Raw genomic sequence first — 13,666 nt, forward strand, 5'->3', positions numbered from 1 at the left:
ATCAGTAATACGATGAAGATGGTTATCTTCGTCACGTTAAACATGCATGGATATCAAACTGTGTCTCATCTGACGGCTTCAGAGCTCAAACACCAGACTTTATCTGTCTGAGCTTCATCCAGCTGTGGTTTGTACAGAGACGGTAAATTCCACATCCTGCTCCTATTTGGACTGACCGTTACACCCACGATGGCAACACACACACACACACACACACACACACACACACACACACATATAAAAGCAGAAGCAGAAGTCTCCCAAGGCGCAGCAGCAGCAGACCGACTCCAACCAACAGCAGCTTCTCTCTCCGACTTTTCATCTGAGGTGAGTCCACTCTGCACGTAAACTTACTTTAGACACAACGTTTGCATTAATTTGTGAGAACTCCGCTGCGGCGCATCAATTTAATCGCACCGAGCAATTCCTCACAGCAGCTTGGTAGTTTTGTTTTGCTAAAACCTTCCAGATGTGAAGATGCAAAAGAATGATGCCACATCTGAAAGTCATTTAAGATGTTCTGCTTTTCTTGTGTTTCTTGTTTCTTGAAAAAACGGTTGAACAAACACAAACAAAGCCTATTGTGCATTACCCGGATTATTTTAATATTGATACACTTTTCAGGTCCCAACTGTTCAGATGTCACAACCTGAATCAATGCTTTTACCTGAATATTATAGTTTTTGTAGTAGAAACATTAACAATAAAAAAAACTGGAGGTTTATGTCCATAAAGTTTATGATACATGCAAAACCTGGTTCACTTGACTTTTGCTGTGGGAAGTATAGTCTTGGCAGAGAGTTTTATGGTGTAGAACAAAAAAGGCTCGGCCCTGCTGGGGAACATGTGTGTGGATCTTTTGTCCTGAGTCAGCATTTTTCACAGTTCTTCCACACTTTTTAAAGTTTTTACACCAAACCTGTCACTAAACGAAGAGAAACAAACACCACTGTAGTCGGGGTGTCTCCAGGTAAGATGCAGTGGTCTTATAAGTGGACCAATCGCTCTCTCTTTCTCCTATTGTCTCTAAAGGTGGCGCTCGAGGGAGATTGGCATGTTTGACTTGCACAAGTAAATGTCATGTGATGTTATTTAAGTTAAGTACATTTCGGGAGTTTTTGCTTTTATTTAACATGAATAGGACTTGCATGGTACACTGAAATCAGCAATTTGCACATTGTTAAACTTTGGACTATATATGTGATGCAACAGTGGAGGAAGGAGTACTTTACAGAAGTAAAAGTACTTTTTCCACAGCTCCTTAAAAAACATTTAGCTTGTTTAGTCTAGTGAAAGATAAATGTGAGTGATCCTAAGATAATTAAGTAAATTCTTCTACGCAAATCTGTGTTCATATTTTGGTTTGACCTCTTTGGGCGTCAAGTAGTTACTTAAATGAAACCATCTGAAATTCACTGTAACACCTCATAAACACCTGAAATGTGACAATGAGCTTGAATGGTATTTCACATTTTAGGTATAAACTTTGTTAAATCTGATGTGGTCGAGTAAAAAACACAATATTGTCACAATAAGTCCCTCAAAGTTGTTTCTTTCCACCGCTGTGCTGCCTGTCTGCCTGTCTGTCTGCCTGCCTGTCTGTCTGTCTGTCTGCCTGCCTGTCTGTCTGTCTGTCTGTCTGTCTGCCTGTCTGCCTGTCTGCCCACTTGTCGCTCCGCCAGTCTGCAGAAGGTAAGCATGTCTCTCTCTGAGGTTGAGGTGAAAACAGAGTGTTCACTGTGTTAAATGATGACTCACGCATCCGAGTCGTCCCAAATGTCTCTGCTCGACAAGGACACGCCCACATTACGCAACAATGGGCCTCGTTCTCGGGCAGGTGTTTGAAACACACACACACACACACACACACACACACACACACACACACACACACACACACACACACACACACACACACACACACACACACACACACCGACGGCCTGTGTGTACGCTCTGCTAGCACCTTAGGAAAACAGCGGCGGTGTGTGTAATGGTCAACTCGTGCTTACATAATGGTCGTGGCAGTGAGTTCATGCTGAGAGGGTTGATGTCATTGCAGTTGGTTTTCATGTTTTGTGGATTGAATGAGTCATTCTCAGTTAACTGAGAGTCTTTGTTGGATGTGTTCACACCCACATTTAAATCTGCTGTCGTGAGTGTGTTGATTGTTTTCAACATAATTTGATTTATTTGGTTTTGGAAAAAACTGGTTTAGGAGATTTTAACTCTTTTTTTTTAACACTAATATCACTTGTAAGTCAACAGCAATGCTTTTGTGTTTTTAAATCAATATTACAGCAACAAACAAACTAATAAAAAAAAAAAATTGAGAGACATTCAAAAAAACATGTTTAAAGTGGGGGAGGGGGTTGTAATGATGCCTTTGAGCAAACACATTCATCTTATGTGCTCAATTTCCCTCACGTGGTGTTTACATGCAAATCATTCATGTTGTGAATTACATTTTCAACTAACTGATTGGTCTATTAAATAAATCAAATAATAGTGAGAATTTAAGAAGGTAAAGTATCCTTTATTTTGTCCAAAACCCAAATATATTCACTTAATTAAAGAGATAAATAACTCACCAAATATTGTTTTTAAACCACAAACAGTATAATAGGATGAGGAGTAATGTCTTTATTATGATAAATACTAATTTGACTAACGGTTTTCCTCTCACTGCTACCAATAATACAACCTGTATTATGTTTGGTAATACTTTTAATGAGATTACCTCTACTGCTCGTATACCATCATTATAGGACTCTATAACGACATGATTTCCCACAGAGGACTCGCTGTGGTTTCCTTCCTTCTGTTTCTCTGTGTGTGACCGCAAATAAATATATAAAAACAATATTTGTGAAGTGAAAATAAATCCCCAAATCCGAAAAAGTCTTTCTTTAGTAACATTTTACAGTAAAATCCCCTCCAGCCAACCCACAAACACACACATGGAAACCACATGTGATGCACAAGTATTTCACTCTGTTGGTTCATCATTCACAAGCTTTGATATTTTCATACATTTTACTTTAATGGCCTCTCCAATATTAAAAAAGGTCCTTTTTTGAATAAAAGGGACAAGGACTCACACTCTCTCACACACACACACACACACACACACACACACACACACACACACACACACACACACACACACACACACACAATCAGGAGTGTTTCCAGTTTTTGCACAGATGTAAAGCAGATGGGTTTTAAAACAGTTTGCCTACCATGCAGGAATAAACGGAGCATGGTGGGAATTCAGCCTTAAACTAATTAACTAGAGGCATATTTTTAATGTGCAGTCAGATTTATTGCATAACAAAAAATGTGTGTTTTTCCATCCGCTCTCCTCTTCCAGTCCTGCGACGGATCCTCCACCCTGAACGATCACCGCCATGTCTGATCCAGGTGCCGCCCCGACCTCCTCTCTTGCTCCCCCTGTTCCCACCGGACCTCCTCCCAAGATGACGAACCGCGGCCGCACCGCGGATCCCACCTCCAGCTCAAACTCTGACTCTACCGACATGCCTGAGTTTGAGCCCTTTGGGGTCCCGGGCCCAAGAGGATTCCCACCCATGACTGGTGAGGGAGTGGATATACAAGTTATAGTTTGAAACCATGAACAAATAGATATCACAATGAAACTTCCCCAGTTTGAGTACTTACATTAAGACAGCTATTTTTGGTATTACAAGTATTATGACATGTTATGTTAAAGTGGGAAAATGATGCAGTTTGGTGGATGTAAGTGCTGAAGTGGAGATTTCTCGTTCAGTCTGAGAAAAATTTAATTCTGAGAAAACTGCCTTTAAAGATTAATATTCACTTCATTTTGAAGACACTACAGGGGAAAACAGTAAAAACGTGTAACTCATAGATATCACCATGAAACTTCCCCATTGTTAAGACAATTTATCTTTGTTTTACGAGTTTTTTTAATCTTATGTTTAAATATACAAATAAACCACGAGCTAGTGCTAACCTTTGGTGTATTTGGGAGATATCTAGTTATTGCACATGATTGACACATGATTGACACATGCTTGACACATCAATGACGTCCAAATAGGATGAATTCTGATCACTTCCTGCAGCTCGTCACTACTCTCCACCCTGTGGCATTGTCAGAAAGCTGCTCAGTGAGAGATATCCAGATGTAACCGCAGTTTATTAATACAGTGACTGGGACTTTTGTGATATGACTGCAAATGGTCACGAATGTCTTTGTCTCTGTGTCAAATCAGAATTTTTGGACATTTCCGAAGTGGACATGATGAAGAGGAAGGACGGGAGCAACAAGAAGCAACACCACACCATGATGTTCAACTCTGACTATCTCATTGTCCGTCGTGGGCAAGAGTTCAATGTCGAGATCTCCTTCAACCGACCCTACAAACCCGCTACAGACACGTTCGCTGTGGAGTTTGTCATTGGTGAGCTGAGCACACTGTAATTTAATGGTTGTAAAAGTGATATGTTACACCCAGCATTTATATACACCATTTTTTTTGCATGTGACGTCTTGTCCTTTATATAAATCTGCCATTACTCCCTGTTCGCCCAGGCTCCAGCCCTCAGTACAACAAGGGCACCTATATTCCTGTCTTCCCCACCAAGGAGCGTCAAAGCTCCTGGAAAGGCCGCGTCACAAGCACCGCCGACAACCGGGTCACCATGGGCATCACTCCCGAGGCAGACTGCATTGTGGGGAAGTACCACATGTACGTCGCTGTGAAGACGCCCTTCGGCATCCGCAGGACCAGGCGGGACAAGATCCGAGACCTCTACATCCTCTTCAACCCCTGGGTGTCGGGTCGGTTGAGGCTTCTTGAACACAACTTTTTTTTGCCTTGTCATTGTCTTTTTTTTCTCACTTTCATGCCCATGAAAACCCACGTGACCGGCTGTCTTTTTTTCCTCAGATGATGCTGTGTTTCTGGATGATGAGAGCGAGAGGCAGGAGTGCGTGATGACGGAGATGGGGATCATCTACCACGGCTCCTACGACGACATCGCTGAGAGAGACTGGAACTATGGACAGGTAGAAGAAAAAACACATCTCAAGAAGACTTCAGGACTGAATCTCCAAATTATTTTTGACTTATTTCTTTCTAGTTTAACTTCGGAGTCCTGGATGCCTGTCTGTACATCATGGACCGGGCTGACATGCCCATCACCAACAGAGGAGACCCCATCAGGGTGACCAGGAAGGCTTCTGCTATGGTGAGAAAAAATTCATGGACATCCACTAACATACAGGGAACTGGCTTACAGATACATACGGTATGCAGTTAAATGGTGCATCAATGCACACAGAACATTACTGTGCAATAAAACATACAATATTGCTGATATAATGAATAATATCATTGAGACTGCGCTTAAATGTTGCAACGGATCAGAGTCACGGATCGGATCAGCACAAAAGAAAAAAGGGAGTAAATATAACTTTTAGAGATCCTAATACTAATTCCAAATAGTATTATGGTTTATTAATGAATAATGAATAAACCATGTTTGCAGTTGTTTGATTATAGCAGCTTATCTACAAGGATTCAGACCATTGAAAATATGACAAGCTGTTATTTCAATGTTTTGCCTCATAAAATAATTAGGTAGCACTTTATATTAATTACACTCTATTTAGCTAAGTTAAGCATGAGTAAACACTTAATTCATAATTTATAAAGCATTGTTCCAACATGAACACAGTTCTAAATGGTATATTCTTAATTAATAAGCTTGACTATTATCTGTTTCATGATCAGGTTTTCATGCTTTATAATTGATGGATTCCCCAGTTCTAAATGAAGTATTAAGGACTTATAGGATAATTTGTGTTAATGTTAGTAAATGAGTAAATTATACAAAAATGATATAAAATGTATTTATCATTTATTCATGCATTTATTTATACATATAATGATTTAGATATGCACTAATGGTTAGAGACTATGTTAACATGTGCTTTTTAAACGTGTTTTAATACTGCAATTCATGATTCAGGTAGTCAGTAGTCGTTAGTTAAGGCAAGGCAAGTTTATTTGTATGGGGCGACTGTGGCTAAGTAGTTAGCTTGCCTGTCCTTCAATCAGAGGGTTGGTGGCTCCGCTAGTCCATGTGTCCTTGAGCAAGACACTTAACCCCTAATTCCTCCCCGTTGCTGTGTCTGCGGTCTATAGAGCAAAAATGTAAGTCGCTTTGGATAAAAGCGTCAGCTAAAATGAAAATGTAATGTCTATATGTGTGTCGTCTGCATTATTATGACAACACACTTTGTTGTTTTTCATAGTCTGAGCCAGTAGTTTGTATAATTATAAGAGGCCCCAGTATTGAACCTTGGGGAACACCACATGTCATCCTAGTCAGCTCTGATGTGTAATTAGCTACCGACACAAAGTGTTGTCAGTCTATCAAGAAGGATTCAAACTAGTTCAGTGCTGCGCCAGAGAGTCCTACCCAGACTTTCAGTCTGTCTAGTAGTATGTCATGACCGTGTGATTTTAAGGCCTTTTAAAGTGTAAAATGTCTGAAATATAGCTATTGTCAACGGGACCTTTTCATACATGTCTAAAATCTGCTCAGCTGAACTCTCGTGATGACGAAGGCGTGCTGGTGGGTAACTGGAGCGGCGACTACACCTACGGAGTGGCGCCCACTTCCTGGATTGGCAGCACAGACATCCTACTCACCTACGCCAACAGCAAGATGCCCATCTGCTTCGCTCAGTGCTGGGTCTACGCCGCCGTCTTCAACACCTGTGAGAACTTTACTGGATCCAAGTAGCAGAAGAAAAAAAAATACATTTATCCTCTCCAATCTGATTCCAAGTCTTTTCTTGCCCTCAACAGAGAATTTCATAAGAAGATGAGAAAGAGCAACCGTGTTGCTATAAATGAACTCCTGAACACCAGGAAACGTAATCATGCAGCATCAGTCAGAAATGCCTAAATTCTCAAGCAAAAAATGAGATAGGAGAGGAAACATAGAGACCAAAAATGTATTGCATTCGTATACATATATTACATTTGACCCATCTGTAGAATTATGGCTGCAACTTGGGGCTCAGTGTCTGGCTTTATCATTCGATTAAAGTTCAAATTCAAAAATATGTACAAATGATTGACAAGACAAAAAATCATGAACACCAAATAAAGATAAATAGATAAATTGATCATTGTAAAACAGTAAAATTAGAGCAAAATAGAATTAAGAAATAAACTATATATACATGCTAACTCTATAACACAAAAACACATAAAACAATGCATATAATCAGACTCAATGATAAGCAATAATAATATTAATCATAACATTTTAAAACACTACATAAAGGCCACACTTTGACATGCGACCAAACCGCCATCCTTCTTTTTTTTTAACGACCCACTCGCTCACTGAGCCACACCCACTTTGTATTATAATCATGACTTCTATTTTACTTTATTCACTCCTTGATTTCAGTCTTCTCTTGTTCAATGTTTTTCCTCTAGTCCTGCGCTGTCTGGGCATCCCATCGCGGATCGTCACCAACTATTTCTCCGCTCACGACAACGATGGGAACCTGAAGACCGACATCATCCTGGATGAGAGCAGCAGGATTGACCGCGTCCGCACCAAAGACACTATCTGGTAACACATCTTGAGTGGAACTCACCGTAATGCAGATATATTGACTAGCGGTGAGACTGAGATTGCCATAACATTAGTTCTGAATAGTCATGGTCCCCAGAGGATGAATCCTAATGGTTTTGGATGACGCCCAGACTTTTTCTTTAACATCAGCATCATCCCGAAATTTCCACATGTTTACAGGGAATTTAAAAAATGTAATCAATCGTTTTCTATGGGATTTTTTGAGCACGTTCATGCTCCTCAGAAGATGAACCCGTTACATGCTAAGCACTCCACTTTCAGCGCCATCTACAGACCCAAACCTCAAGATATCTCTATCTTTTTTCTGTCTTATTTTTTATTTAGAGTCCTCCATGCATAACAGACACGTTTAGATAATAATCAGACAGATTTTGTATCATACTAATGTCTATGATGGTATTTTTAATGTAAATCATGTTTTTTATCAGGAACTATCACTGCTGGAATGAGTGCTACATGTCCAGACCAGACCTCAGAACTGGCTTTGGAGGCTGGCAGGTTGTGGATGCGACACCACAGGAGACCAGCGATGGTAAATAATAATATACAATATTTGCTGGCTTTATGATAAAAGGTTATGGGTCATTAAGAGTTCAATTAATTGCTCATTCAATTCTTCACAGAAATCCCAGAATATGAATATGTTTCTCTATCTTCCATAAAGGCATGTACAGATGTGGTCCTGCATCAGTCAAGGCCATAAAACACGGGGAGATATGCTTCCCATTTGATGCTGCCTTTGTGTTTGCTGAGGTGAGTCTTTGAATTACATTGTTTCAGTGTGATTTCCTTGAAAATAAATTTAAAAAGTTGATCATTTTGTCTGTAAATTGCTGAGAGCAAGTGTTTTTTTGAGCATCTCGAGGTCTGTCTCTCCACAGGTCAACAGCGATGTGGTGTTTTACACCCGGAGTAATGACGGATCCCTGGAGCCAGTCAAGGTGAACCGGACTCATGTAGGCCGCTTGGTTTTGACCAAGACTCCAGGAGACGTAACCCGTCGAGATATCACCGATCAATACAAGTTTCCTGAAGGTAGAAGAGACAAAATAATGTTTTAAAAGCAGGCAGGCAGCTTCTAAATTAAGTAATAGAAGTTATATATATATATATACTGGTATATATGTTTTATATACATACCTGTATATCTCTTTCCTTGCGAGGGTCCAAGGACAGAGGATGTTGTATGTTGTACAGATTGTAAAGCCTCTGAGGCAAATTTGTGATTTTGGGCTGTACATATCAAATTGAATTGAATTGAAATCAGCAATCACAACTAAAATGCTGAACAAGGCCCCAACATGAATCCATAAAAACTGAAAAGACAGTCTGGCGCTTCATGTTTACAATCATCCTCTCTAGGCAGCACAGAGGAGCGGACCGTCCTGGAAAAAGCGGAGCAGTACGGCTGTGAACGAAACAAGTCCGACCTCCCCGAGGCTGACGTGGACCTGGTCCTGCCCACGCTGGAGATCAGCGTGGGCGACGACTTCGAGCTGAGCCTGGAGTTCATAAACCGCAGCGACCAGCGCCGCACCGTGGACACCTACATCAACGGGAGCGTGGTGTATTACACCGGAGTCACCAGCTCCGAGTTCCTGTTCAGGAATCCCACCGTGACGATTGAGCCCAACAAAAGTGAGAAAGGCGTTTTATTATTTCTCACCAGCAAAAATAAAAAGTGACTTTTTCATTATATTAGTTCAGCAACCATAGACAAGTTTAAATATATGGTCAAGAATGTGTAAACAGTAACCGTATCGGTAACACTTTATAATAACTACACGCTATTTAGCATTAGTTAAGTGTGAGTAAACACTTAATTCCTCATTTATAAAGCATTGTTCCAACATTAACACTCTTTAGTATGCAATTCATAAACACAGTTATGAATGTTTTATTCTTGATGAATAAGCTTGACTATTATGCAGCGTTTCATGATTGGGTTTTCATACTTTATAAATGGTGGATTCCACATTTGTAAATTAAGTAATATATATATTGTAAAAACAATTATTAAGGACTTATAGATGATTAATGAGATAATTTGTGTGTTAGTAAATTCTTAAACAAATATTTAAATGTCATTTATTCATGCGTTTACTAGTCGTTAGTTCAGTATGTTGTGTGATCCCATCTAAAGTGAGGACTATCTATGCTTTAAAATGCATTTATAAATTACATTGAAAAGCCAGCAGTGCCTCAAAGCTAACAAAAGGCTCCGTTATCTTCTCAACAGAAAAGGAAAATAGACACAACACAAAATGATAAAGAACATTAATGTTTATTGCAAGATGCAAACAATGTACTCATAGTGGGACACACGCTTACGCTATGGGAAGCGATGCTCGTCAGTGGCACGAGTAGTGAGTATGTTTCTAAGTTTGCTGGCACGTATTATTGATTATGAGTATCTAGCTAGCAAGCTGTGACTAGCTTGCTAGCTAGCCAGCTAGCAAGCTAGTCAGAGGTCCTGAGAGAGGTACGCACCACCGCACCACCTCAGTTGTAAGTAGACCAATCTAGGTGATAACTAGATAGCCTACTCATAATCAATCATTTGTATGTGCCAGCAAACTGAGAAACATACTCACTACCAGCTTGCTAGCTGGCTTGCTAGCTAGATAGCTGGCTCGCTAGCTAGATAGCTGGCTCGCTAGCTAGATTCTCATAATCAATAGTACGTGCCAGCACACTATGAAACATACTCACCACTCTGCCACTGATGGACATCGCTTCCCATAGCGTAAACATGTACCCCAATATGAGTACATTGTTTGCATTTTGCAATAAATATTAATGTTCTTTATCACTTTGTGCTGTGTCTATTCCCCTTTTCTGCTGAGAAGATAACTGAGTTAGCATTGAGGCACTGCTGGCTTTTCAATGTCATTTATAAATGCGTCGTAAAGCATAGATAGTCCTGACTTTAGATGAGGTCACAGAACATACTTAACTAACGACTCGTAAATGCATGAATAAATTACATTTAAATACGTTTTTAATCATTTACTAATTCTTTATAAATGATCTAATTAATCAGATATAAGTCCTTAATAATTGGTTTGTAATATATAATACTTAATGTATAAAATGGGTAATCCATCATTTATAAAGTGAAACCAAATAAAGTGTAGTTATTATAAAGTGTTACCCAAGTATCTTAATGTAAGTCAATAAAGTTCAGTCGTCTCTCAGGTTATTAAAATGAAAATATGAACGGTCAATGCAGAGAGAGCAGAGCTGTATTTTTGTGTTCTCCAGGTGTGAAGGAGTTGGTGCGTGTCGAGTCTCAGAAATACATGAAGAACCTTGTGGAACAGACCAACCTCCACTTCATCGTCACTGGGAAGATCAAGGAGACGGGCCAGATCATCACCGCCATGAAAGTCGTCTCTCTGCACAATCCCAAACTCACCGTCGCGGTCTGTTGCTTTTAGTCCATCTACTCTACACAAACAATTCATCTTAATGTATTGACATCCTGCATTATATAAGATGCAAAAAGGTTATTTTTTACACGTTTCCACTTCCTTTCCTCTTTAAGTTCTTCTTGTAAGCAGATTTATCATGTTTTGTTTTGTTCTTTTCTTCAGGTGTCCGGCGGCGGCAAAGTGAATGAGGAGATGACGGCGACTGTGGATTTTACAAACCCTTTCACCTTCAGCCTGGAGGGCGTTTACATTCGCCTGGAAGGACCCGGGATCATGCTGCCCATGACCAAATTTTACAGGTGAGTTCAGCCCAGTCTTTTCTCGTTAAATATGTCAGTGTTTCAGTTTGTACCTTTTTTATAACAACACAAACCTGCAGCTGAAGTGAAATTCACAGTTTTCTAATTCCTTCTTTGCGTCACCGCCTGTATTCATCGGTTCGTAACTACGCGTTACATTACTGATGGTCCATTTGCCCTAAATGAAGAAAAGAAAAACTCTACAATAAGGGTACAATAGTCATGCTCAATGTGTAGATAGATAACCTATAACGCACTTTTAATGCATCAAAGTGTCATGAATTCCTGTTGTTCACTCTTAAGAAATGTTCAGTTGCTTGTGTCTGAAAGGCTCTTTGAAACAAATACTTTAGTGGCATATAAATAAATAAATGTATGAAGAAACCCAACTTTCATTACTAATAAATCTATGTTGTGTTCACAAGACCAAATAAATCGGTCATTGCAGGTCTAAGCATGTTTTTGTACGCTTATCATAAGGTGTTAAAGCTTCTTGACACCATATTTTTAATGTCTTGAGTATCTTAAGACCCCAAAACATCTGTGCACTCTTTCTGGCATCTAACTTGAACTCTGCTGGTTTCAGTCTGATCCCAGGAAACTCCTCTCTGACCTGGACCGAGTATTTCATCCCGCAGAGGGCCGGCAGAACCAGGTTGATGGCTTCTCTGGACTGCCCTGCTCTCAGGCAGGTCTCCGGCATGGCGTCTGTCACCATCGCTGACTGATCGCTGTAGGATTGCTGACGCCAGACAACATTCAACTCATTTACAAAGTATAAACCGCTCACATAGTTACATAACAATAGGTTTACAGCAGCTTAACAGGTGTAGCTTCAGCATTTATGATGACAAATTGTGATAGTATTCGGAAGAAAAGAGAGATCTTTAATCACCTGAAAGTGTTTTTGTGTCGGCCACCGTAGTTTTCCTACAAGCTTTGCACACAAGAGTCGTTTTAGTTTGTTGCAATCTGCAACCTCACTGCTAGATGGCGCCAAATACAACAACAACAACAACAACAAAATCGTTCCAAAAGCACCATTTATTGATATTTTCTTTATTTGGGTTGAGGTTACACAGTATGGCTGTCTTTGACATCCATCCCTAATTTAATCGTTCACTACTCCTTATGAGGACTATAAAGAGCCTCCATATTTTACTCTATAGTGAGCGGTAAACAGGGACTTCTGACAATAACAACTTATTGTAGGATTTTTGACTTTCACACTCAGAATTAACACACTCACATGAATATGCAGTAAGTAAATGCAAGGCACTATGGAGTAAATAGTGAGGGATTTAAGGCAGTCTGTGATTTCAAAATATATATTACATTTTAAGGCTCCATTAATCTATTTTTGGCCATTAGAAGCAGAAATACATAAAAACGAGCTGACGGATAATTGTTTGTGGATGAGATGTATGAGCTAACCATGTGATGCTTTCTTTCATTTAATAAATAATAAATGTTGATTAACACACCTTCAACTTAATTTTCAAGATGTACTCCCACTATGTAACTAATAAAGTTTCTGCAAAAGAGCTCTTTCCACCCTTTTATATCAAGCTATCAATTCAGTTTGTCCCCATCTTTCTTTGTCATAACAAATGCAAATATCAAGCAAATAAAAGATTCATAACTGCATCATTTTGTGATGGTATATTCCCCAGAAGTGTGCATCTGTGAGTCAGGGCTCATAACCTCATCACTAAAGCAATGCTTTCCAAAAACAAATTCAAAACTGCCTCCAAATTTAGCAATAGTAATTCCTGGAGGGAATACTAACTCTCAAGCGTACTTTGTCGAACAATAATTTATCAGCACTTTCCCCTCCGAGTCACTTGAAGGTGATGAGGTATTCTGGGTACGCCTGGTTGTCATGGAACACCACAAACATGGTAGGGGCGACTATGTTGTCCACCACACTGTTGTAGCGGTCATGGGGCTGCTGGCAACTGCGAGTAGGGGGGACTCTCATGTTGGCCTGACCCTGAGCGGGGATGCCGGTCAGGACTAGCGCCAGAAACATTAACTGCGAGCCGTCCGCACCGGGCTTCGAGTAGACGGACCCGGCCGAGTATTTGGCATCCCTGGCAAAGTAGGTTCCGTCACCCAATGCAGTCCCTGAAAATAAAGAGGAAATAGACAATCACCCCTATACCTGAAACAAAAGTGCCATGTCTATAGATAAAAAAGGTCGGTCTCAGAGGAAAAGAAAATGAGTGTCACTATAGTTGCTTTCAAATCGGTATCTACTCT

The 13,666-nt window shown here is 40.0% G+C and overlaps 1 protein-coding gene across 1 annotated transcript; it reads left to right on the forward strand.

Moving 5' to 3' along the window:
- The first annotated feature begins 249 nt into the window (after positions 1-249).
- Positions 250-13,051, forward strand: f13a1b (coagulation factor XIII, A1 polypeptide b). Its single transcript, XM_079214825.1, has 15 exons — positions 250-327; positions 3,374-3,597; positions 4,260-4,448; positions 4,580-4,828; positions 4,938-5,056; positions 5,131-5,238; positions 6,601-6,775; positions 7,509-7,647; positions 8,100-8,203; positions 8,336-8,424; positions 8,553-8,706; positions 9,034-9,309; positions 10,936-11,096; positions 11,268-11,404; positions 11,991-13,051. Exons 2-15 carry the CDS (start codon positions 3,411-3,413, stop codon positions 12,130-12,132), a joined length of 2,229 nt encoding a protein of 742 aa, XP_079070951.1. The 5' UTR covers positions 250-327; positions 3,374-3,410; the 3' UTR covers positions 12,133-13,051.
- Positions 13,052-13,666: the final 615 nt, after the last annotated feature.

Source organism: Taurulus bubalis, assembly GCF_910589615.1.
Source record: "Taurulus bubalis genome assembly, chromosome: 3".
NCBI classification, from domain to species: Eukaryota; Metazoa; Chordata; class Actinopteri; order Perciformes; family Cottidae; genus Taurulus; species Taurulus bubalis.